This window comes from Leptinotarsa decemlineata, unplaced genomic scaffold, assembly GCF_025532065.1.
Source record: "Leptinotarsa decemlineata unplaced genomic scaffold, Ldec_3_MD MMD2_tig00026347_RagTag_RagTag, whole genome shotgun sequence".
NCBI classification, from domain to species: domain Eukaryota; kingdom Metazoa; phylum Arthropoda; class Insecta; order Coleoptera; family Chrysomelidae; genus Leptinotarsa; species Leptinotarsa decemlineata.
This window is the reverse complement of record NW_027412698.1, coordinates 608,004-635,705: the sequence shown is the minus strand read 5'-3', so window position 1 is coordinate 635,705 and position 27,702 is coordinate 608,004. Positions and strand designations below refer to the sequence as shown.

The 27,702-nt window shown below is 38.7% G+C and overlaps 1 protein-coding gene across 5 annotated transcripts in view; it reads right to left on the bottom strand.

Annotated features, from left to right (window-relative positions):
• The window catches only part of LOC111512968 (uncharacterized), a 207,321-nt gene that overhangs the window by 8,768 nt on the left and 170,851 nt on the right, over positions 1 to 27,702 (bottom strand). The window contains exon 5 of one of the 5 annotated variants that reach the window (XR_012467694.1): positions 22,882 to 23,216. The exons of 2 other annotated variants lie outside the window; for them this stretch is intronic. Coding sequence is in view for 1 of the 3 variants with exons in the window: in XM_074183928.1 (XP_074040029.1) it covers positions 24,619 to 24,646 (28 nt within the window). In the remaining 2 variants the exon portion in view is untranslated. 2 more of the 5 variants (XM_074183928.1, XR_012467692.1) reach the window with 2 other exon arrangements.

Genomic DNA, 27,702 nt, shown 5'->3' with positions numbered 1-27,702 from the left:
TAATAAAAGACTGAAACTACAAAAATATAAGAATATCATGAAAACAGTAGGTGTTTTTCGAATATTCAGCTGTGTAATGCAGCAACGTTCATTCATTCAAATAACGAATACTTATCTTAATATTATCGTTTACAACTTTTAACATAATCAATAGGTACGTCATTTTATTCAATCTTGAGATCTCAGGATAGAAATAATACCAATATATAACCATTGTTTCATACTTGTTACAGGGAAAATACCTTAATCAGTTTACCAACCATATTAACCTTTAACACAACCATGTGTTAACCAACAGACATAATATTACCCATTTATCGACATTAAGGTACATACTCAATAATATAACAATACATAATTTCTCCAGGAACTTAATCATGATAATAAACACATAAATAATTAATTTTCAATAATATTGTGAAACATAGGACTCGGATAATTCATTTATAAAGGACAAAATTTAAAATATAAGTAAAAACACAAAATACCATTCATAGTATTATACACTTTTCCAATTAATTAACATATTAACGTAAGGTTCAAATACAAATATCTGTAATATTCAACAAAATTTAATCTACAACATGTCACAAAATATATCAAACATAGGTTATACATATACTCATCAATAAAATCATACGAACAAATCAAATCATAAAACATGACCATTTGATTGAATTATTTATCAAGGCAGTAGTCAGTTTCTTATCTTGTTTCGGAGGGGTGCGGAAATACCTTTGGTTTGCATTACTTCGTACATTATTAACGTCGCAACACAATATTAACCTTTTCTGATCGATACCCACAAAAGGTCAATAGTAATTCACAATTTTCCATCTTTCTGTATTCAAGAATTTTACTCATCTTCCTCCGGTTGTTTTAAATTCAGCTTTTGTCACATGTATTAATTTCGTATTTTAAAATAGTTTTATATTTACTGCGCATAATTTTGTTGATTACTTAAATTTTATGTTATTTAAGGCGGAAGGTTATTTCACAACTGATTACATTTTTACTAATTAACTTCGCGTACACTTTCACTGACGGAGAATCACTTCATTTCGACGGTTCGACTAAACTGCTTCAACTACAGTCATACTCAGGCGGTTTCTGGGCAGATACTCATCTTCTATCGCGGTATGTTACCAACGTCCAATATTTCAGTATATGTATCACGAAGATTAGCGAATCAGAGAAAACGAAAGAAAGGATAACTGGTAGGCGGAGCCTACGCGCGCGCGCCGCTTAAGGATAAATATAGACGGTTTCGCGGGTGAGAGCAGCTGAGTCTGACTCTGAGCGTAGTAGAGTACACATCGAGCGTTTCGACGACCTGAATTATTGGAAGTTGGCTAGCTTTATCTTTTGGAATTGTAAAGGAGTCTTCGGCAGTAGTTTTCTTTATACTGAGATTAGGGAAGTAAAAACAAACACCCCAAATTACTTCCCGAAGTGAATTCGATATAAATAGCTGCCCAAATTGCCTTTTTCAAGGCAACAACACCACTGGAGTTTTTCCAAAGAGGAGTTTACCTAGGAGTTTGGACGTCCTACTATACATATACATATAGATACATACCGAGGTATACATATACGTTCCCATTATTGTACCAAGGAGATTACCAGGATAACGAAACCCCAACAGTGTCTCTCAGGAGCTGCAAACAGACTATAAACTGAACTTGTTAGTTCAAATTTGTCCTTTTTAGGACTACCTTATAAAAAGAATTCGCAATCTGCTACTTCGGCGTCACGCCGCACCGAGGGACCCACTAGCCGGCCTTCTTGGACGTATTTGGCCTACCCAGGCTTGAATACATCGGAGGGTACGCCGACCCAGCATATCTAAGGGGCAGTCTACGTGGGCTGTCCCATTGCACTGATATCTGGGGGCTTTAAAGCGACCGTGCGCCTCCGGAGGCAGTCTCTTTCCTTCGGGCTTAGGGAGCTAGGTAGGTCAAATCGCGATAGTGTGTCGGCTAGGTTTAGGGAACGTAGGGAACCCTCTGGTCCGGCCTAGTGCCATCGTGGTGGCCAGTTGCACCCCCGCGTTGATAGGGAATATATAATAGATTCGGAGATCTTGTGCATAAAAGGAAGATCGCAGCAATGCAGGGAATCCGCGACGCTCCGAACTCGGGAAGCGAGGACGGAGCTCCGTATAGACCCTCCGGCGGCCTAGCACCTGCCGGCTCTGGTCTGCGTGCGACAGGCGGCCCAGGAGCGGACAGTCCGCTGCTAATCCACACCCAGCCGGGTATCACTTCAGGACCGCTCCGGGTACCGTCCTGGCGACATGGTGCCCAACGTGGGGCATTTTTGCGTCTCCAGGAGGAGGCATCTAGGAAAGAACGAGCTTCTGCGACGAACGAGAAGCGTTTTGAGGATAGGGGAAGTCTAGAGACTCCCTTTAGGAGTCTTACTTCAACGTTTGAGGAGGAATGCGAGGGGGCCGCTCAGGAGAGCCTTGACCATACCCTTAGGGATGCGGAGGGAGCATCCTTTCGGATAATCAGTGAGATTGGGTCCCCACCTTCACTCCAAACGACTTGGACCCTTCCAAGGGCAAGCAGAGGACTCATGAGTCCCCCGCGAGAGGAGCCTGCTCTGGCTGCAGGCCTTGTACCAAATAGCCAGTGGCGCCCGGATATAAATAAACACGTGACCTTTCAGCCTCTTAGACGAGAGTCCGAAAGGCGAGATAGTCAAGAGGACTCGATTGATAGGCTGTCGGCTATACTATGTAGAGTGCTCAGCCAAGCCCAAAAGCCGAATAATAGCCGCTTCGAAAGGTTTAGGCTCCCGACGTTTTCCGGAAACGAAAACGAAGACCCGGAAATTTTTATTTCCAAGCTTTCGGCGGAGTTGGTGAGGAGTGATGTTCCGGAAGGAGACTGGGTACATATACTGTTTGCTCAGCTCACTGGAGACGCTTCTAAATGGGCAGCGATATATTCACAGACTCAAATAACCTGGTCTATGATGGTGGCGAGACTAAATCAGAAATACGCCAGCCCTGAGCTGATCGCAAAACTCACGGCAAAGTTCTATGGGGAAGGACAAGACCGAAATACGAAGGCGGATGTATTCATAATTAAAAAGTTTGGACTAGCAAAAAGGCTGTTTCCTGGCGGGCAGGAAAGGGAGGTCTTGCAGATCATAGCCCAATTACTTTCATCTGAGCTGCGTTGCTTTTTCCGAGGCAAGCAGTTGGTAAATATTGAGAATTTGATACAAGATGCTAGCAACATTGAGGAGGACTTGAGGTTGTCCAAACAAATGCATAGAAGCATAAATCCCCAAACCGATCGCACCTTGACAGGTCCGAACTCGGGTAATGTAGTCCGCAGCCAAGGAGGGTGGAACAACAATCGGGGTGCTGGCTCTGCGGAAATCTACCGTCCCCCACAGCGGGCTGCCGATCAGGACAGACCAGCACCCAGGCAGGCAGCGAGCAATGAGCGTCGTGAACGCCACAATAACGTGGTGGAAGCGATGTCCTCGGAGCAGGTGGAAAACTAGATGGGGCTGGAGCATCTAGCAGTGGAGAGCCGAAGGCCCCAATAGTTGAGAACCACTGCAAAAACTCCCCAAACTTCACCGAGCTGGAGTGTTACATGTCTCTAGCCGAAGAACGCCCTCTGATAGGGAAAAACCTCCCTAGGATCCCTTGTACAGTCAATTCCACAACTCTGCCCGCCCTTATTGATACTGGAGCTTCCAGCAATTTCATTCAAGCCAGCGTGATCGCTCATATGGATTTAACCAGGCTTCCGAACCCGGCTACGGTGTTCATGGGTTGCGAAAGCAATGTAAGCCAGAGTTTAGGCCAGATCACGCTGTCAGTGGAAATCGAAGAACGGAAGTTCCAGATTAAATTTACGGTCCTTACCAAATTGCAGGAGCAAATAATCTTGGGTCTTCCTTTCCTTAAAAAAACTGAAGCCACTATAGATGTAGGCAGAGGGTCAATCTATTTGGGACAAGCCCCCAGATTGTGCATTTATTTTGAAACGTACCCAAGCCAAAGAAATTTCTTAAGGAAGGATATCCCGCTGGAGTTGGAAGACTCTCAATTTTCCCCCGAGAGCAAGGATAAGCTCCTCCCAATTTTAGAACAATTCCCAGATGTCTTCGAGGAGACAATTCGTCAGCCTCAAACCAAGGCTACGGTACATAAGATAAGAGTGAAGGAGGAGAGGCCCTTCCGGCAGTCCCGTTATGGAAAAATGTCGGAGGTGCGGAAGGCAATCGTCCATGAGGAAATCTCTAAATTATTAGAGGCAGGAGTGATTGCCCGAAGCACCTCTCCGTACTGCTCGCCAGTAGTCTTGGTTCCCAAGAAAGGGGGGAAACTCCGGTTCTGCGTGGATTACAGGCAGATAAACAAGCTTATCATAACGGAGGCCCCCTATCTACCCCCTATTCAGGAGACGGTGCGAGAAATGGGTAGGGCATCCATCTTCACAACCTTAGATCTAAGGAACGGTTTCTGGCAGGCCCCATTGGACAAGGAGTCTAGGAAGTACACCGCATTCGGAGGACCGGATGGAGCGGTGTACGAGTTCAAGGTTCTTAGCTTTGGACTCAAGAATGGGCCTGCCGTGTTCCAGAAACTGATGTCTGAAGTCTTGGTAGGTTTTGTAGACAAGTTCTGCAAGGTCTACCTGGACGATATCATTGTGTATTCACATGATCTACAGGAGCACTGCGGTCACTTGCAGTTGATATTGGAGCGACTGAGGCTTCATGGGCTCTGGCTGTCCCCATCTAAGTGCCAGTTTGGGTCTAGCACCTTGAACTACCTCGACCGGGTCGTATCCAAAGATGGGAATAAGCCGCAAGAGCAACACGTTTTGAACGTGAAGGAGTTCCCAGCGCCCAGTAATATAAAGCAGGTGCGCGCCTTCTTGGGCACAGCCGGATGGCTTAGGGAATACATCCTGAATTTCGCCGAGATAGCCGCACCGCTGACCGACCTTATCGATAAAAAAAAAGGTTTCTCTGGACCTCGGAAGCGCAAGACAGCTTCCAGGCAATAAAGGAAGCCGTCTCCCAGCCGTTAGAGTTAGCGCGACCTGACCCCCACTTACCATATGGCCTCCAGACAGACGCCAGCCATATTAGCATCGGCGCCGTATTGTTCCAAATGGACCCCCAAGGAGGTAATAGGAGGATAATCGCCTATAGTAGCGCCAAGCTAAACGCCACCGAAAGGAAGTACCATATTAATGAGACTGAATGCCTTGCGGTGGTGTGGGCGATCAAAAAGTACAAGCATTATCTCCAGGATGGGAGCTTTACCTTGTTCACTGATAATTCGGCACTGCTGTGGTTAGACAAGATGAAGGACGAAAAAGCTAAGCTGACTCGCTGGTCTTTGCTCCTACAGGAGTATGATTTCAGAGTGGAACACATACCAGGCAAGAGGAATCAGCTACCTGATTTTCTGTCCCGAAATCCAACCCAGCCCCAAACAAACATGGACCTTGATACTGATGTGGAAAGGATGTTCTTTCCTCACAAAGACTTGGAGACACCTGATGAAGCAGAAGACGAGATCCTGCTTCAGCTCGCAGACGAGTTGAGTGAGCTATTCAACGTATGCGACTTGGTCTGCGTAGAGGCCAGTGACCCCGAGACGTTAAATCAAATACAGACCTAGTTTGAGGAGGTCGCTGAACTGCAACGTAGTAGTGATAGCGTAAGACGGTTCAGGATCCGGATCGAGAGGGCCAGAGCGAACCCTAATCCAACCGAATACGAGCAAAGGATCTTGCATGATTTCCAGATGGAAAGCGATTTGTTGTACTATGTGGGACCTAACCAGGATGCCAAGAGGTTACTGGTCCCAAGGCGCTGCTGGGATCAGTTAATCCGGCGTTATCATGATCAAGCAGGTCACCCCGGGATAGAAGAAACCCAAAATCAGATCAGTAGACATTTCTACTGGTCTAACATGCGGAAACAGGTCTCCGCATATGTGAATACGTGCCTGACTTGCGCAACGACGAAGCGGAGTCCTCCTCAGGAAGCCGCCCCCTTACGGCCGAATGAGCCAGACCGTCCCTGGCAGATGGTATCAATCGACGTACTTGGCCCTTATAGTCCCACGGAAAAGGGTAACAGGTACATCATATTGGCCACTGACTGCTTTAGCAAGTGGGTAGAGGCCCGCACCGCAGAGTCTGTTCAGTCGGCCACCGTGATTGAATTCCTTGCGCAGGAGATATGTTATCGGTGGGGGTTCCCGGAGGTGGTGATCACGGATAGTGCCGCGATGTTCTTGGGCAGAAACTGGGAACAGTACTGCCAACGGAATGAGATCGCGACGCGGACTAGTCCGGGATACCACCAACAGGCCAACCCTGTAGAAAGGCGGGTTCAGGAGCTGAAGAAGATGCTGCGAGCTGCCCTGACAGGTAAAGACGAGTCGCACTGGGAGCGATGTCTCCCGGAAATTATCTTCAATTTACGAACCCAGACCAACGCGGCTTCGAATGTCACTCCCTGCCAGCTCCTGCTAGGCTACGAGTTGCCTCGGCCTGGCGATTGGGACACTCCCCTACAAAGGAGGCGAAGGCCTCACAATGAGGACCGTGCCCAACGCGTAGAGGAAGCCCAGCAGAGCTCTGCTGCTTATCGAAATAAACGGTTCCCTAATAAAAACAAGGTGCCGGCTGTCGTGTTCGTACCGGGCCAGTGGGTGCTGTGTCGGAATTATGACAAAAGAGCTCGGAAGAACTTCGGCCCAACGTGGACAACTCCGTGTCGAGTCCAGAGGCAGCTGGGTCCCAACACATACGTGGTGAATAAAGGTGGTGTAGACCGGGTCATCCACACGGACGATCTGAGACCTGCCCCACCTCCGCGAGAAGGTCAAGAGCACCTTGACCCGCGTTCGGCGCATATAGGTTTAGTAGCTTAAGATAAGATAGGTAAGATCCCTCGTGTAATTATTTTTGTTGCCAGCGGAGCCTGAGAGGAGGGACAGGCAAGGAAGCTGAGTGATGTATTATGTTAAAACTTAGGTTAAGGGGGATGAAATATTGTAATTTAGGTTAAGGACTTATTGTAAAAAGATGGTTTTGAGCATTTCCCTAATAAAGAGTACTTCCTGGTCTCGGTTTTAAAGAAACTACAAGCGACTCCTCAAAGCGGGGGGGTGTTACCAACGTCCAATATTTCAGTATATGTATCACGAAGATTAGCGAATCAGAGAAAACGAAAGAAAGGATAACTGGTAGGCGGAGCCTACGCGCGCGCGCCGCTTAAGGATAAATATAGACGGTTTCGCGGGTGAGAGCAGCTGAGTCTGACTCTGAGCGTAGTAGAGTACACATCGAGCGTTTCGACGACCTGAATTATTGGAAGATGGCTAGCTATATCTTTTGGAATTGTAAAGGAGTCTTCGGCAGTAGTTTTCTTTATACTGAGATTAGGGAAGTGAAAACAAACACCCCAAATTACTTCCCGAAGTGAATTCGATATAAATAGCTGCCCAAATTGCCTTTTTCAAGGCAACAACACCACTGGAGTTTTCCAAAGAGGAGTTTTCCTAGGAGTTTGGACGTCCAACTATACATATACATATAGATACATACCGAGGTATACATATACGTTCCCATTATTGTACCAAGGAGATTACCAGGATAACGAAACTCCAACAGTGTCTCTCAGGAGCTGCAAACAGACTATAAACTGAACTTGTTAGTTCAAATTTGTCCTTTTTAGGACTACCTTATAAAAAGAATTCGCAATCTGCTACTTCGGCGTCACGCCGCACCGAGGGACCCAATAGCCGGCCTTCTTGGACGTATTTGGCCTACCCAGGCTTGAATACATCGGAGGGTACGCCGACCCAGCATATCTAAGGGGCAGTCTACGTGGGCTGTCCCATTGCACTGATATCTGGGGGCTTTAAAGCGACCGTGCGCCTCCGGAGGCAGTCTCTTTCCTTCGGGCTTAGGGAGCTAGGTAGGTCAAATCGCGATAGTGTGTCGGCTAGGTTTAGGGAACGTAGGGAACCGACTGGTCCGGCCTAGTGCCATCATGGTGGCCAGTTGCACCCCCGCGTTGATAGGGAATATATAATAGATTCGGAGATCTTGTGCATAAAAAGAAGATCGCAGCAATGCAGGGAATCCGCGACGCTCCGAACTCGGGAAGCAAGGACGGAGCTCCGTATAGACCCTCCGGCGGCCTAGCACCTGCCGGCTCTGGTCTGCGTGCGACAGGCGGCCCAGGAGCGGACAGTCCGCTGCTAATCCACACCCAGCCGGGTATCACTTCAGGACCGCTCCGGGTACCGTCCTGGCGACAGGTACAGCCTTTTTATAGCGAGAGAATTTACGTCATCAAAATTGTCTACGTGACCGACCTCGAGCAGGTGTCGCTTGTTACGCGGCATTGCGGGCCATTAATCTTTCGGCGGCAATTACCGGAGACAGTTCTACGACCCAATAACATATTAATTTCGACAGTTATTAAGATTTATGATCTCTTGTCGGTGGCGCGTTCGGTACATCGCGTTATCCTAATTAGGTCAATGATTTTTATAGTCCGGTCTGTGGCTTGCCATATTGCTACAATGGAAAATAAAGAATAGAGGAACTATCCTGAAGTCGGAGTTTCCACGGCTTCTTGATGAAGCTATTAAGAAGATTGAAAATTTGGAAAACAATATAAGATCCGGGTTCAGAGCTTGCGGGATTGTCCCATTTAATAGTAACGTTGAGTTGAAAAAAATACCAGATGTGAATGAAGGCGAAGAAGCGGCTCGAACAGAAAGTGCGAACCACTGGACCGAAACTTTACAAGAATTTTTAAAAGAGACTAGGTCAGTTATAACTGAAGAAAGATGACCAAAGCGAGGAAAGAAATAAATGTATTGCCCGGCAAAGGAGTTAGAAAAGAAGATCTGGAACCTTCAACTAGCCGTCCTCTTGAGGATGAAAATAGTGACGTTGAAAGCAGTGGTGATAAAGGGAACAAGACTGATTTAGATGATAATGATCTACAGCTCGAGGATGTGACTGAAGAATCTCACCAAAATAATTTTGAGCCAGGTGAATGTGATACTAATGATACTATACAAACGGGTACTTTTTTGTTAGTTAAATTTCCATGCCCAAACAAGACCCATAAATATTTTGTTGGATGCGTCTCTGAGGAAGCAAAACACTGATAATATGGAGCTCTATTCTATTTATCCAAATATTAAAGATATGTCTTTAGTAGACCACACTCAAAGTTTGGAAATTCTTACAAATGTACAATTTTGGAGGGCGATAGTTTCCAATTCCCCATTTTGGAAAAAATATGAAAATATTCGAATTGAATAATTCAACAGTGAAACGCCAAAAAAGAAACGGTGTGACTTCTGTCCGCGTAATTCAGACAGAAAATCGAAGTATTTTTGTGTCAATTGCAAAAAAAAATATTTGTTTGGAACACTCAAATTTTATGTACAATAATTACAAAGATGAAGAAAATGTCTAATGCTGATTGTTCATATGTATTCACATTTTGACTGTCACGACGAAAATTTGTGTATATACGAAACAATGGTGCCTTTTCGTGGGCGTCTCAAATTTCGTCAATATATAAAAGAAAAAAGGCATAAATTTGGGATAAAACTTTTCAAGCTCTGTCTTTCTGGCGGATATACCTATCACTGCAAAATTTATTGTGGCGCAGATAAAACTGAAGGAATGTCAGTGGCAACAAAAGTTGTTTTCGAATTGATGGCGGATTGTCTCGACATAGGAGCCACCTTATATACCGATAATTGGTACACAAGTATAGAATTAGCAGAAAAGCTTCTAAATAGAAACACACACCTTGTAGGAACGCTTCGTAAAAATTGAAAAGGCATTCCCAAGGAAGTATTGTCCACTAAACTAAAAAAGGAAGAAATCATAGGTAGGGAGAAGAATGGCATAGTTATTCTCAAATGGATGGATAAACGCGACGTGCTTATGCTCACTACCAAGCATCAAGCAAATCTGGTAGAGGTTTCTGGAAGAGTTGAACGTAGAACAAAACCGGAAGCTGTTATTGACTATTATAATACCAAAAGTTTTATTGACGTCTCAGATCAATTATCGTCATATTCTACCTCCGTTAGGCGCAGCATCAAGTGGTATGAAAAAGTGGCCTTTAAATTACTTACTGGCGCAAGTGTAGTAAACGCGCATTATTTGTACAACAGAAACAAATCAAAGAAAGATAGTATTATCGCTTTCAAGGAGAAATTGTGCCTCAAGATGTTATCCATGGGAAAAAAGAATATTGTCCCTTCTGATCGCTCATCTGCACAAGGACACAAATTCATTCAGGTAGCAAAAAAAAGCCGTTGTGTTATATTTTATCAACGAAATAAAGATAGGCATGATCGAAAATATGCCATTTGTAAAACCAAACAAGTAACCACTAAATGCCAAGCATGCATTGAGAAGTTCCTCTGTTTAGAATGCTTCTTCGACCGACATAATTAAATGAATAATTAGATCCTTAGAAATGTATGTTGTAGTTCAAACAATGTATTGATATTTAGGTATATAAAGTTCCCTTCAAAACAACTAACTGTCTCTCATTCACAACGATAAGGAAGTATGTAATTAATTCATCATGAAAAATATTTAACTTTGATCGAAAGTCTGAGCTAAGATTATTTTGTCATTGCCCCACGCCATGCTGAACCATTCCTCATTACAAATGCACATGAAGCGTTTTACTCTAGCACACACGCGGCGGAATACCGTTGATTGCTTATGTATACTGGAATATACACGTGGCGACCAGGTACAAGCCACTGTGTATACTCAAAGATACACATGGCAGTCAAAGTGTTAATAATTATTATTTTGTTGCTTGTTCGGTTTCAACTTAATTTTTTTTACTTCAAGTATGTAGGTATTGAAACTAACGTTTTGTGTTCGTTAAGTTTAAAATTACTATTTATTTTCTTTGAGTTTGTTATAGTTTACTGATTGAGCAAAAATATTTTGACTTCAATATAACATATTCTAGTAAATTATACGTTTTTTCACCCCTTCAAAACATTTTCGCACATTCATTTTCATTTTACCGCTTCAAAATCAACTGGGGTCCAATGGACCCAACCAGACTAATATTGTCCGCTCGATTCACCAGACTTCCAGAAGATTAAGAACAGATTTTTATTTAATGAAAAGATTTCTTTAAAAAAAACTAATTTCAATTAAAAAGCTTCATGACTTGTCTGCAATAATCATTCCCTCACCTCAATTGTCATTCCCTCACTTTGATTTTTGGAGATATTTGGAAAGGAAACCTTTCAAATAAAGAATTGTTCCTATTTCTGGAGAAGAATTAGGAATGAATCTCCGGACGCCCATAACGGAGATACCGAATCAGTGAATAACCATGATGATACTCTAGAAGCAAATATGCCGGAATATAACGAAATTTCTAACATTAATTTGGATATAGGTAATTCTATGTGGGACAAAGAACAAATTATGCTGGTACAACCAGATGGTACTTTAGTCCAAATACCAGAAGATGGAAACTCTGTCATTTCTGAAGTTATGCTCTTTCCAGTGAATGATTCATGTAATCTGCCTTCATTGATGATCACAATACTACCCCAGCAAAGACGACTACTGAGGATCAAGCTTCAGAAAAAATGGGGATGAATCCGAGACACCTTTGGAAAATATTGCTACTTTAGAAAATGTCACAACTCCCTCCAAGGAACCAGAAGGCACTTTAGTTCAGATACCAGATTGTGGAAACTGCTGTTTCAGAATATTTTTTTCCCCGAAATGATACACCTAACCTGCCTTCATCAAATATTGAGTTTCCATTATTGAAAGAGTACAATATTACCCCAGCAAAGAAAACTACTAAGCATCAAGCTTCACAAAAAAATATAGATGAACATGAAACACCTTCAGAAAATATTCCTCCTCTTTTGAAGAATATATATCGAGCCTGAGCAAAAAAAAACGAAAAATCTAGCGAAAAAGGAAAATCTTAATCCCAGTGAAATCACAAGGAAAAATAAATTAGATGTTCTGGAAGGAGACTATGCTGTAATTATTTATGAAGGAGAGTATTTTACAGGAGTGAGCCTCGGTCCAGATGAAACGGGTTTGAAAACAAGACTATGGCAAAAAGTGGTCCGCATTGGAAATGGCCAGAGAAGGAGGATATATTGACATATTCAGAAAATGAAATTATTTGTAAAATTAATCCTCCGACACCTATTAATGAACGGGGCATCTTTGCAATTCCAGAGATGGATGAAATAAAACATTCAAGTATCTGAAATTTTTATAATATCATTATTTCATAATCGAGTTGAATTTCATTGTTTTATTACTAGTTTTATCGTGATTAGGTTTTTCTTGTTTCAATCAGAGATCAGTAACCCATTATTATACATTTATAAGCATATTCAAATGTTTTTTTTTCTATCAAGCAAATATGTTTGTTTTTAAAAATTTTCACCATAGAAGGTCGGTGATATAGCTGAAATGGTCGGTACTAAGGTGACCCTGGTTGGAATTCGTTAATATGGCAATTCTTATATAAAAATAAACATTGCATAATTTTTGACAGAGCCCAAAAGATAGAATAAATCACAAATCTTTTATAAAAGCAAGTTCAAATTGTGATATTTGCTACATAACCTAGATTAGGAATTAGTCATAAGAATTTTCTGTACGAATTAGTGAATAAGAATAGTCTAAGCCCATAGAAACTAAAGTGCGTGGAAAAAATGAAATAAAATTCGCGAGTGTCGTGAAAAGAAAGCGTATGCCGACTTAGCAACGGTAGTTGTGTATTGAGGAGATTGTTAGGAGATTGTGTTGAGGAGATATATATATATATATATATATATATATATATATATATATATATAGTGAATTTAATAATTATATATAAAATTATTACAACGTGTTAAAACAACGATAAAAATAAAATAAAAATAAAATAAAAATGGTTTAGGCTTTCGCGGCCGAGGTTTTCAGTATGAAAACTTTGATTCGGGTTTGAAGGCCGTCGTTTTTTGGAATTTCTTCCTGACGTTTCGCTGGCACGAGTGGCTATCTTCTTCAGAGGTTTATACATCTTCGATTAGACTCCGATGACTGATTGCTTCGACTTCGTAACGCGTATTTATGTGGTTTCAGGTGGTGATTATGATAATTATCATCATCATCATCATGTTTTTCCCCACTACCTGGAGACATGATATTGATTATTCTTGATTTTCCTAAAATGGGATTTCATATCCGGTTGAGATTCACAGCTTCTTCTTTTCTGTTGAAATTATCCGTGTGTTTGTGGATCTCTATTACCTCCCGTATCAGTCGACTATGGTATCCCTGGATGGGGGCAATGATTTTCGCCTTTTCAAACAGAATCCTGTGATTTCCCTCGCTGAGCAGTGCATGTTCCGCCACAGCTGACTTGTCAGTTTGCCCTAGTCTGCAGTTCCTTTCATGCTCTTTTAGCCTAGTTCCCATAGATCTCTTGGTGGTACATCTGGATAAAGAATACAACATCTTCAACAGACCTTGAGATCAAATGGTTACAGTGTACCAGAGATCAACAAGGCCATGAAACCGAAGAGTTCTACGATTCAAAACAGGAAGGACGCACAACAAGTAGCACGTGCATATCTACCATATATCCCGAGGGTCACAAACCGAATTGGAAAACTCTTGGGGAAACACAACATAAAAACGGTTTTCAAACCCACCCGCAAGATACAACAGAGCCTCAGGTCGGCTAAGGACAAAAGAGACCCACTGTCAGCAACAGGGGTTTATCGCATACCGTGCACCTGTGGGAAGGTATACATCGGTACCACCAAGAGATCTATGGGAACTAGGCTAAAAGAGCATGAAAGGAACTGCAAACTAGGGCAAACTGACAAGTCAGCTGTGGCGGAACATGCACTGCTCAGCGAGGGAAATCACAGGATTCTGTTTGAAAAGGCGAAAATCATTGCCCCCAACTAGGGATACCATTGTCGAGTGATACGGGAAGCAATAGAGATCCAGAAACACACGGATAATTTCAACAGAAAAGAAGAAGTTGTTAATCTCAACCGGATATGGAATCCCATTTTAGGAAAATCAAGAGTAATCAATATCATGTCTCCAGGTAGTGGGGAAAAGCATGATGATGATGATGATAATCATAATCACCACCTGAAACCACATAAATACGCGTTACGAAGTCGAAGCAATTAGTCATCGGAGTCTAATCGAAGATGTATAAACTTCTGAAGAAGCTAGCCACTCGTGCCAGCGAAACGTCAGGAAGAAATTCCAAAAAACGACGGCCTTCAAACCCGAATCAAAGTATTCATACATTCTTAGAACTGTTTGAAAGGCGTTATTTTGTTGTGGATGGATTCTTTCTTCTAGCTTTTTTGGGTTTTGAACCTACCACAATCTGAAAAAATAGAAGTTAATATAGATTCAATATTCATTTGTATTTTTTCAGTTTGTGGTAGGTTGAAAACCCAAAAAGCTGAAAGAAAAAAATATCGAATTGAAGGGGTATTTTTAGGATTGATTAATTTTTTGGGAAAGAAAGTTTTTGGCTTTCTACTACTCCATCTGACACAAAATCGTAATTCATGAATGAAGTGTGTGTATTTTCTATAATGTTATCCAATTTGGTACTGAAGAGCCTTAGGGCAAGTGTCTTAAGGCGAAAAATCGGTGTATACCAGTGAGGGTGACAGTGTTCTATGCGAGTACAATTTATTACCATTCATTCAAAGTAGAACTCATGTGAATGATATCTGATTCTTATTCCACAACAAATGTTTGAAATACAAACTGAGTAGAGAAAAGTATCTTCTGTATAATTCAGTGTTCATATAGAAGTATTTGTTTCGAAAGAATTATTTTCTTTCGTGTAATTCAATGTTTATATGAAAGTAGCTGTTTCAGGAGGACTTTCTTTCAGTTTGTGTCTGAAAGTTACTTCTTTGCATGATCTACACATTCATGTATAGAGTTTCAAATTGATTACTTCCTTCCTTTCTTTGGAAGATTCTCTCATCCCCTTTTTTTTTGTATCAGATGGAGTAGTAGAAAGCCAAAAACTTTCTTTCCCAAAAAATTAATCACTCCTAAAAATACCCCTTCAATTCAAATAAGATTCCTCTTGGATGGGATTAAATCAAATAGGTGAATGAATGTCATTACGATGTCATCGATGACATAAGCAGATCAAGCTTATTCCGTGACATTCAAAATCGTAATTCATGAATGAAGTGTGTGTATTTTCTATAATGTTATCCAATTTGGTACTGAAGAGCCTTAGGGCAAGTGTCTTAAGGAGAAACATCGGTGTATACCAGTGAGGGTGACAGTGTTCTATGTGAGTACAATTTATTACCATTCATTCAAAGTAGAACTCATGTGAATGATATCTGATTCTTATTCCACAACCAATGTTTGAAATACAAACTGAGTAGAGAAAAGTATCTTCTGTATCATTCAGTGTTCATATAGAAGTATTTGTTTCGAAAGAATTATTTTCTTTCGTGTAATTCAATGCTTATATGAAAGTAGCTGTTTCAGGAGGACTTTCTTTCAGTTTGTGTCTGAAAGTTACTTCTTTGCATGATCTACACGTTCATGTATAGAGTTTCGAATTGATTACTTCCTTCCTTTCTTTGGAAGATTCTCTCATCCCTTTTTTTGTATCAGATGGAGTAGTAGAAAGCCAAAAAATTTCTTTCCCAAAAAAAAATATCCTTGTTATATGGCAAAAAGTACGTCGCAGTGGCATCGCACATCTAGTCGCAATGGCAAATTTATTGCAATTTTGTCACAAAATTTGTCGCAGTTGTGGCACAGGAGATGTCGCAGTTGTGTCATAGGAGATGTCGCCTGAGTGTGACATGTGAGTAACGCGAATGCAATTTCCCTGCGACAAGTTTTGGGACGTCACACGCCTCGTTGTGATATCGCAGGAAAGCATCTGCGATGTAACTGTGTTTGCTGGAGCTCTACTGAAATATGGAGATAGTAGATAAGTTGAGGTCAGATGGCAGATGGTTTGAGGTCTTCCGATTGAAATTTAAAGAAATAGATTTGGAATGTAGACGTGTACAGTAACAAAACGTATATTCTGAATTTTCGATAAAACGCGTTTATGTGTGTTGAAAACTAGTGAGAAAATGGAACATGAGGGAAAACGGGCGACCGCGCGTGAGCGGTCGATGGGTGGGGGACTGTGCGAATCGAGGAGAAAACTACGAGCTCTTGGCGGTTTGTAGGACCATTTTTGTCTGCAGCGAATACGTTTTTCCTCGATCCCACCACTCGACCGTTCCCGTTTTCCCTCAGATGGATCGCGAGCGAATTTTTAGTGGGCCCTTTATACCGAAATAAATTGGACATAACAAACGTACTGGAATTATATGTTACTCGAGTTGAAGTTAATGTTAAAACTGTAATGGAGAAACAGGAAATAATATCATCCTTACCATTGAAATAACTTTTTCATGTAGTTATTCGATTAAGTATTGAAAATTGTATTTGAACTTTGTTTTTTATTTGAAGAATCTCATTATTCATATTGGTAACAGGGAAATTTCTTAGAGGTGGGTATCGAGTTTAGTAACTTGTTGAAGATGGGCCGTAATCCACACAACTTTGGGAACCACTGGTCTAGTTGGGAGCATGTTGGTGCACCCACATTTCGTAACACCCACAGTCTCCGAAACATACAATGATTCAACTTTTGCAAAATTCATTCTACTTGTCGATATGCTCACACTGAATGTGTTAGGATGGGATACGTTAGGTTAACCCTCTTCTTGATTCTGTTAACTGTAGTTAACATGGATTTCATAAATCAAAATAAGGAAATTTTCTACAGAATCACCATTGAACTTGATAATGTTAACTTGAATACACATCAGTTGATAATTTTTGAACATCTGCTGCCATCTACTACTGACTAGATGAATTTATATTCATTTACATGAACCGTCCGCCATGTCACCCAATCATTTTGTGGTTTTCATAGGTTGGCCTATGACCTTGTGAAGAATTAATTCAGTTTTGCTGTCGGAAAAACTCTGAAATTCATTCGAAACATTCTCTAAGGTATATATGTTCATCAGTGATACTTCAATTGAAGTGATTTTGTTATTTTCTAATTGATTTTGAATATGAAAGAAGTGCGTAAATTGTAATTAACATCGCACGATTCTCCAGTAAGGTAAGAATGTAAATTACGATTAACTTTGTCAATTTATATCATAGTTTTTGTGAGATGGTACACAACAAGAATTTTTTTCAGATGGCGTATTTTCCGTCTAGAACCAGTAAAATATTCTCTTTGGCGCTTATCTCAGAAAGCGAGTCAGAGTCCGAGGTTTCCGATAGAGGAGAAGAATTCGAGGATTTTCTCGATGATGATTCCTCAGATGCACCTTCATTACCCGAGGAAGTTGCACATTTGTTAGCCGACATATCAAATGACAATGGTGAGAATCTGGAACCATCGAATAATTTCGATGTATCAGATATGGTTTTGGAGACCAAAACGAAGAAAATCCATTCATTATCACCTCGGAAAATCTTGATCAGATTCCAATTTATATCGATCATGTACCATCTACTGCAACAACTTCAATTTACAATGAAACAGAGGTTCCTACTTCTCCGAATACTAGAACTGCTAACGTAGATCTCCCTGCAGCTCATACTGTCATCGATACTCTTGCCAGTGTACCTGTAACTGATAATCGTACCAGAAAGTCCAAGCGTAACATTTCAAAATCAAAGCAGAATAGTGCCAAACCAGCAAAAAACAAAAAACAAAAACGATCAAGTATTCCTTATGAGTGGGAGAAAACTGAATTTGAATATGCTGTTGATATGCACGAGGATAAATTTTCTGTTCCTTCGAAAGTGAAAACACCTTTAGAATATTTTACTCAATTCTTTGAGGATTCACTCTTCGATTTGATTGTTGAAAACACAAATTTACATTCGGTTCAAAAAAAAGGTGTATCCGTGAATACGAACATTCAAGAAATTAAGGCATTTGTCGCCATTGAGCTGTATATGGGAGTAGTTACATTACCATCATATACAGATTATTGGAGTAATGCTTTGCAGTACCCCTTGATTTCGCAAAAAATGAGTCTCAAAAGGTATCAGCTACTGAGAAGGTATCTTCATTTTGTTGATAATACGGACGATTGTAAAACTGATAGATATTTCAAAATTAGACCAATTTCCGAAAGAATAAGACAAAACTTTTTAAAAATAGAGGAAGAAAAGAAAATGAGCATAGATGAAATGATGGTGCCCTATAAAGGTACCAGAGCTGGGTCGCTTAGACAGTATATGCCAAAAAAAACCAAGAAGTGGGGAATAAAAATGTTTGTAAGAGCTGGAGTTTCTGGTTTTGTTTACGACTTTCTGTTTTATGGTTGTGAAAATACTTTTGAGAGTTATGCTTTTTCAGAACAAGAAGAATCATTTGGTATATCTGGAAAAACAGTTCTGGCTTTATGCCAAACAATAGCTCATAAACCATGCTCAGTGGTGTATTTCGATAATTTTTTGCGTCTATAAATTTGATATCCTACTTACGAAGCAATTATGGAATACTTTCTTCAGGTACACTAAGATCAAATCGATTGGCCGGCTGCCAATTCAGCTCCGATAAGGATCTACTGAAAAACGGACGAGGTCACTTTGAGGAACTATGTGACAATAACAATAAAGTAGCAGTAGTGAAATGGGCGGATTCAAAGTGTGTAACTATTGCTAGTTCTTATGTCAGTTCACAACCCATATCTTCTATAAAGAGATACTCGAAGGAAGCGAAATCTAAAATTGATGTTCAATGCCCTCAAATAATCAAACATTACAATCAACATATGGGAGGTGTGGATCTAGCTGACATGTTAGTTGCTCTATATCGTACTGGCTATAGAACACATACATATTACATGTGCATATTTTCTCAGTTATTAGATGTGTGTATCAATAATGCCTGGATATTTTATAGAAGAGAATTTCAGCTTCTCAATGAAGGACAAAACTCTAAACACCTATCTTTGAAAGAATTTCGGATCAATGTGGCCAATGCAATTTATAACAAAAACCGCAAAGGCAGACCCCCTGTACTAACTCAGAACATAAACAGAATAAACAAGCCGGTTATTCAAAGACCTCTTGATGATGTAAGGTTTGACCAAGTAGGTCATTTTCCAAAATTTGGGAAAAAAAGAGGTGTCGCAATTGCAAGACTGGAATAACAACTGTTATGAATATGTGTTTCACAACAAAAAAAAAACTGTTTTCTAGATTTTCATTCACAATAAATAATAGATTATTGTTAAGTTGTTGATGTGCAATATAATATACACACATAATTTGCTGTTTTAGTTTTTTTTATATCTAATGAAATTTCTATTTACTCATAGCAATGTTAATTGAAATACACATTGATGCTTGAGCCATCAACTGGTACTCTTCAGGCAATGTGAATTATAATTAACATTCTGTATTTTTTTTTTTGCAAATATATGAGACGAAAAAATATGCATGATGAAGTGTTTCTAGGACGCTCAAGAAACCAATAAAATTGCTGAAAAAATTCAAGGTGTCAAAATATACATTTGCCAAGAAGAGGGTTTCAATAAAAATTTCAGAATATTCGGTGAATTTTGCAACAGGCATCATTCGGGTGTTCGGAGACTGTGGGTGTTACGAAATGTGGGTAGAACGCAAAGCACCCCTCTAGTTCATTCCAATCAAAGGTTCAGTAGATGTAAACAAAATCACGTGCACGTAATTTTTTACCAGGGCTGCAATGAGGACAAAATATTATTGTAAAGTAGTTTCAATGAATTCAAATTAGGAATTTTATAAATATAACGGAGCAAAAACATTGTTAACTAATATACCTTCTTCAAAAAACTATTATTTATCGAAAGATGTAACAGAAATCTATAACGAATGAACGAATGCTTTTGGCACTTTGACAGAACACCTTTAGGGTGTTCTGTGACAGTTTTCCATGGTGAAATGTCAAATTTTGTGAGACGGCTTTAGCTGCTGTAAGCTGTTAGACGCAGTCATTGACTGAACATCTGTTTCGGTCTGCAATTTGTGACCGAATATCAACACAAGGCCATACCAGGATATAATCATAGAAATTGCAAATAATGAACTGGTCTTCATGACAGTTTTCGATGTAACAGGATGCGAAATACAATAGAGAGAGAAAGGATATGCATACATTGAAGTGCTATTGTGAAAGACAAAATGATAATTCTATAATTGAATGATTCTATCCTTCTTAACCTCTCTTTATCTGCTACATTAGGCATTCCAGATAACGTGATGTCTGGGTGGCAAACACCAGTGTTACCATGGAAATTACACTTTGTTGAGAAAAACAAACGAAAGTTTCTGGGGGTCAGATGCCGCCGTACTGATTCATTTCGCATAGGTATATGTTCCGTATATCGTTCCGGTTAACCAGATTGCTTCTATCTCTCTCTCTTGGTTGGACTCGGCCAATATCACAGAGTGAGAGAAAGCACCGCTCTGGTTAACCGAAACGATATACGGAACATATCTCTCGTCATATAGCCACCTTAATTATTTCGTCATTTGACAAGTATCTGTGATGCCTAATTGAAGAAGAAATTCGCTTAGGGCCGGTATTATACGTTCGGTTTGAAGTTCGGATGGACTTACTAATGGTTAGAATAGGAACCCTATAACAACATTAAATAACTGTCATTCACATTCTAAACCATTAGTTGGTCTAACCGGAGGTAACTGGAACCTATAATACCGGCCCTTAGAGGTTACACTTGAAGTATTAGGCATTCCAGATACTTGTCAAGAGAAGAAATTAAGTTGGCTATATGACAAAATGAACCAACAAGGCGGCATCTGCCCCCCAGAAACTTTCGTTTGTTTTTTTCAAAAGAGTGTGATTGGTTAAAATTTGTTTGCCAACTAGACAACACGTGATCTGGAATGCCTAATTCTATATTGCTCACTCTGAAATCCTCTCTCTCTCTCTAAAGGTGAGTTCGCAATGCAGCGTTTTTTTTTACTTTGCGCGTCACGCGTCATGAATTCTGATTGGTGACGCTGGATTCAAATATCATTTGACAGGAGAAAGTTGGAATGTTGGAATATTTCAACTTTCTTGCATCGCTGCAGATATCGAATGAGTATGAATGATGGCGTCTGTAAAAGCAAAAACGCTGCATTGGGAACTCACCTTTAGGGCCAGTCCATAGTCCATCAGTTATAATATTGGAGAGTTATTGCACATCATCTGGGGCCTGATTTTGAAATCGGGTGAACGCTCCCATTGAAAGAAAATTCGGATGTCTCTTTCTATCTTGTGAGCAAAGAACATTTGAAATAGAAAAAGACAGTCGACTCTCTCTCGGTATGAGAGTTCACCCGGTTTGAAAATCAGGCCCCTCGAGTATACCATATGCCTTACAATGACATTTTTTTATAATACCTTACATCTTACATCGATATAACGCTAAGCTATAACTCTCTAATGTCTATGAACTATGAATATAACACATAACCAAAGCTGGATTCAGCATAATGCATCATTCAATTAATCGAAAATTACATTTCCCATATGAAAAAATTCAATTCAGTCACCTGAATAAGTTTTATTCAATATACCAAAGACCAAAGCAATAATAGTGTATCAGAGGCAGTTCTCAGGTAATAGATGTGATTTTCCTTAATTTGAGTTATGCATTATCTCACTAAATTATGGATTCACTAAATCCGCCTTGAGAAAATAATTTGGTAGGTAATGAATTCGTTCCAGAAACTGTTTTCGATCAAGAAAAGCTACTTCAAATATAAAAAAAACACCTCTGAAAGTGCATCAAATTTATTCATACTCAATGCTTATCATACACGAAAAAGTGTACCTAGATGATGGAAATATATGTAACACAATAGCTCGAATGAAGATATATTTTCTGAAATGTCTTATTAATGTATCCTGGTAATGAATTTCTTGTTGCAAAACCTTTTTCTTATTCAAGAGGGTTTGCTCTCATTTCGAAGAATGTATAAAAATTAGATGAAGTACTTTTTGTTATTTTTATGAAAGTTTTTGATATATGACTACAGTATATAAATGTTCGCTTATTTTGGAACCATTCAATGTGTGAAATAATGATAGTACCACTTCAAATCAAATATCATTGCTATATTTATAGTTTGTTGAGATATATTTCTCGATTAAACATTGAGTTTTGCAAAACACAGATTTTCGTTCCATACGTACCTATATTCTTGCAACAAATTTTTTTAATTTTTCACCAAGTAACTCATTTATAAAATCAGAATTTCACTTCAGTAAAGAAACATTATATGCGATATTGCACCATTAGATTAATAAGCATTAATTTAGATTATTTTCTCAAAATATATTTTCGACCATGTATAAATGACTCTCGATTATAGCATGGAATATTTTGACTCTAGGGAACTCAGGTTGTGTGTTTCAGAATACAAAATATATACACTGATTGAAACGGAACAATTCAATATAATAAATAAATATAATTTTAAATGTTTTTGCAATCTTCAAATGCCTCTAATTCATAGTATTAGTTGGGATGTTTTCGTAGTATCCCCTCATCAGATTCAGACCCTCTTCCGAACACTATTCACAAAATGTTGCCTTTCATTGCATACTATGCAAAACTTCAAGTTTTTTACCAAATGTATGAGTACTATCACATCGTTATCATGGATATGACACAGAAAGTAGAGACAACAACGTAGTACAGGCACCTCAGCCAATAACTTGATGTTCAATTACCTTGGATAAGTAATATTTCAAGCCCGAGGCAAACTGTTGTCCTCAATTGAAAACATCTTCACTGTGGTATATCATTTTATGTACACCAAATTCTTTTGTCAAGGGTACTGAAATATGTTGGCATCATTAGCCAGGACTGCTTTTCTATGGAATTCAGCACTGCCATTAGAAATGTTCACTCTTCGCCAAATTTTAGGGGCAAAGCTCTGGTTCAAAGACATATGGCGTGATTTAACTAATGGATTCATTCTGGTGCTTTGTAGTTCGATATTGATACTTCAAATATAGAAAATGAAGTCCACTCATCCCAATATTATTCGATTTTCAATTTCAATCTGGAAAGAACCGAAGATTAGAATTGAAAAAATAACTGGACATCCCTCAGAATGTATAATAATATACATTCTGAGGGCATACAAAAATACAATTCTCCAATAAAATTCCTAAAACAGCAAAAATAATATCAAATAGTACCTAGTTATCTATGCTAAGAACTAGGCATTCCAGATAACGTGATGTCTGGGTGGCATACACCAGTTTTAACCAATCACATCCCAGTAAACAAAAAAATATAGTAGTTACATCGTAGTTACAAAATACGTGACCTTGTTATGTCACATATTATAAGGTCACAGTTTAGTAACTTGTGACGCACATAAAACGCATAATGTCCGCACTTTACTCACCTTAGATTTATATAACTGTTCTGTTTTTTTAACATATCAATTTTACATAGAAAATGTAATATCACTGTGATATAAATTATTATTACTTTACCGTTATATTCAGTTGATGATATGATTGTTATATTCTCATGATGCTTCCATGAAGCTGTGATACTCGACCTCAAGGTCTCATTTGACAATCTCACGTAGAGTACGATGAACATTTTTTGCAAGAGTTGCATTTAAATTATTTACATTCATGAACAGAAATTGAACTTTATTGTATCAGTCTGATGAAAATAAAAAAAAATTGGTTTTCAACTTTTCCAGTAGAGTTCAACAGATGTATTTTCTGCAAATTGAATTAAAAATATCTAACTAAAGTAGCATTTTCAAAAACATAGTGTCCAAACTTTATATATTTATCAATATATAACTTCAATCTGGATTATCTTTCTAACTGGAATTTCTGAATGCATAAATGCGTACAAATATTCCAGTAAGCAAAATAATCCAGAATAAAGTCCTTGGTGAAACCAGGCCTTATTGTTATTGTTACTTCACTACCTACCGGTCAGGTTTTGATACAATTCAGTTCAAAATTAATTGGAAAATAAATACATAAACATCAACATCATAATTTTCAATAGACATGTTATTCAGTGAAACATTCAACCAAAGACATATAAAAAAATATTAACAAATATATATTACCTACCCTAAACAATTGAAAAATAAACATTTTTCAGATATCATAGAGAATAACAAAAACAATATAAAATAAGTATGAACAATAAAAAAATGGAGAGAAAACTGTCGTCACCATCTTAAAAATTCCTTATGAAGAGACAATATAACCATATATATGAAAACTATTTGGAGAGGTGTTAAAGAAATATGAATTTTTGACCTTTCGTCTCGATAATAATGGAAGTTTTTTGACAGCCTGGAGTTTTTCTTGATAGGTACGTGAGTATCAACCGTGCCAGCTTTTTCGCAAAATCAATGACTCTACCATATAGATGTCTGGCTTTGGGGGTTATGAGAGACTGACAACCAACATTGAGACCTCTCAGTACACTGTTTTTGGTTTTGCGATTCTGAAATAAAAAATATAAAATTGTCTAGACATTTGAAAAATAAATTTCAATATCACTCAACAATTAAGTAGTAAGTTCAATTTTACTAGGTAGCAAATTGTGATTTGATTTCAAATGCTGGATTTCATTTGAACTTTAAAAAATAACTTGATTTTTCCAAAAATAGTGTGCTCATAAAATTTAACGTGGAATCATCTGCGATTGAAATACAAACTTAAGTCACTATCTTTCATCGTTCAAGATAACCTCTTGTTGAAAAGTTCAAACAGTGGAAATTTGTATTGCAATTCAGATAGTTTTCAATAGTTTCTGAAACATTATTATTCAACCAAAACTGTACATGATAGTAAAATCTTTATTTTTCTGCAAATTCACATCACAATACTTATGGTGCACTCAATAAGTGGTTAATCTGATCGTAAAAATATGATGAATAAGATATATAAACTAGAACTGCAAGATATCGAAAGGAGTTAGGATTATTCTTACCAGGATGAAATAAAACAGGTGCAGCATGTCGTTTTAAACCTCTTCTGCCAGTAACCTTATCTTCAAAACTCGGGAAACTTCCAAGGACCGGCTATGAGCGGCAACACAGCCAGAGTCCGCGATTTTCAGATTGCCGAAAATTGAATAAGAAAAATGCCATACAGTCTCTTGCTATATTCACTGATTCTCAATACAAAAGTATTCAATCCACTGATTCTCAATACAAAAGTATTCAATCCACTGATACTCAATACAAAAGTATTTAATCCACTGATTCTCAATGCAAAAGTAGTCAATCCACTGATTCTCAAACGGAAGTAGTCAATCCACTGATTCTCAATACAATATCCAATTCACCGATTCTCGTAATGCCATTTCACAAAATACTATTTCTCTTGATTCCTTTTCTCACACAATTATGCCAACCCATACTTTGTCCTCAGATTCGATTTCAAAAAATGCCAGTTCACGTAAACCTGAATTTATTCACGACAATATCTCATTGTCTCATGAACATTCTACATTTCCTATAGAATCAATCGAGCAACCGAATTTCAGTCATGAAAATCTCCTTAATGAGTCTACAATAGAATGTGAAACTGATCTTTACACTCATTTCTCTGAATCAAGTTACAAACGCGAAACAGACGTTTATAATATCAGGGTGAAAGGTATTTCTTCTAGTATCGTTTTATCGTTGAGTTTATCAAATTCCGGATTTGCTGATATGTTAGTTGACACGGGAAGTGATGTTACAATTCTCAAGTTACAACAGACAAATGGCGACAGTATCATATATACTGATAATAAAGCTCGTTTAGAAGGAATTACAAAAGATTGTGTCTACTCATATGGAGTTTGTTTCGGTGACATATCTTTGTCAGATAATGTTTCTATTTCTCATACATTTCATATCGTCCCCAATGATTTTCCAATCCCGTGCGATGGAATTTTGGGAAAAGATTTTTCATTACTTTATAAAGCAAACATCGATTATTAAACGTCAACACTTTCCATACCATATCAGAATCAAATGTACGTATTCTCTCTGATTCATCCTTATACGAATTGCATCGAAATTCCTCCCAGAACAGAGGTAATTAAACCAATTAAAATAAACTGTGTCGAACCAAAAATAATGTTCCAAACAGAAATAAAACCAGGTGTTTTACGGGAAATTGTGTCGTAGACAAAAATGAATGCAATATTGCTATTTTGAATGCTACTGAAAAAACAGTTTTGCTACAACTTTCAGATTTTGAAAAAATCGAATCAGATACTTTGGAGAACTATCATGTTTTAAACTTTGTTACTTCCACAGACCGAGAAAGAACCGAACATTTAAATTCAGAAGAACGGGACAGCATAATCAATATTATTAGAGAATTCAATGATATTTTTTTTGAAGGGTGATACCTGAACACACACTGACGCTATACGCCACTCAATCCCTTTAACTTCAAGAAAACCTGTTTTTGTTAAACCTTATAGAATTCCCGAATTTCAAAAAGATGAAGTGCGAGATCAGATAAAAAAAATGTTGCAGAGTGATATTATTGAAAACAGCAATTCTCCCTATAATAGTCCTATCTTAATTGTACCTAAAAAATCCGATAATCAGGGAAACAAAAAATACAGATTAGTAGTTGATTTTAGAAAACTGAACGATATCACTGAAGCTGATGCCTATCCCTTACCTAATATAACAGATATCCTAGATCATCTAGGTAAATCAAAATCATTTTCAGTCATAGATTTAGCCCAGGGATTCCATCAAATTTTATTAAGTGATGAATCAAAACCTTGTACTGCTTTTTCATTTGAGGGTCACTATCATTACAAAAGATTACCGATGGGGATGAAAGGATCTCCCGCTACTTTTCAGAGGTTAATGAATAATGTTCTAGTGGGACTTACAGGAATAAAATGTTTTGTTTATCTTGATGATATTGTTATCTATGGCAATTCTTTAGAGTCACATAATTCAAAACTGATAGATGTGTTTTCTCGATTGCGTCAGCATAACCTAAAATTACAGCCTAACAAATGCGAGTTTCTCAGAAAGGAAATAACCTATTTAGGTCATGTTATATCAGTAGAAGGTATTAAACCAGACCCAGGTAAAATAAGTGTTGTCAAAAATTTCAAAAAACCTACCACACAAAAAGAACTCAAATCATTCCTAGGATTAGCGTCTTATTACAGAAAATTTATAGAGAATTTCGCAAAAATCTCACAGCCTTTGAAGAAGTTACTAAAAAAGGATACGATCTTTGAATGGAGTGCTCTCTGAGATGAATCGTTCGAAACTCTCAAAGAAAAGCTCATAAATCCACCTATTCTGAATTATCCTGATTTCAGTCAACCATTTGTTTTAACCACTGATGCATCTCAATGCGCTATTTCGGGGATTCTGAGCCAAGGACCAATTGGAGCCGATCTTCCAATAGCATATGCCTCACGAACCTTAAATCGTGCAGAGCAGAATTACAGCACTATTGAACGAGAGTTGCTCTCATTACCGTCCTTACCTTTATGGACGCCCTTTCAAAATCCAAACGGATCAC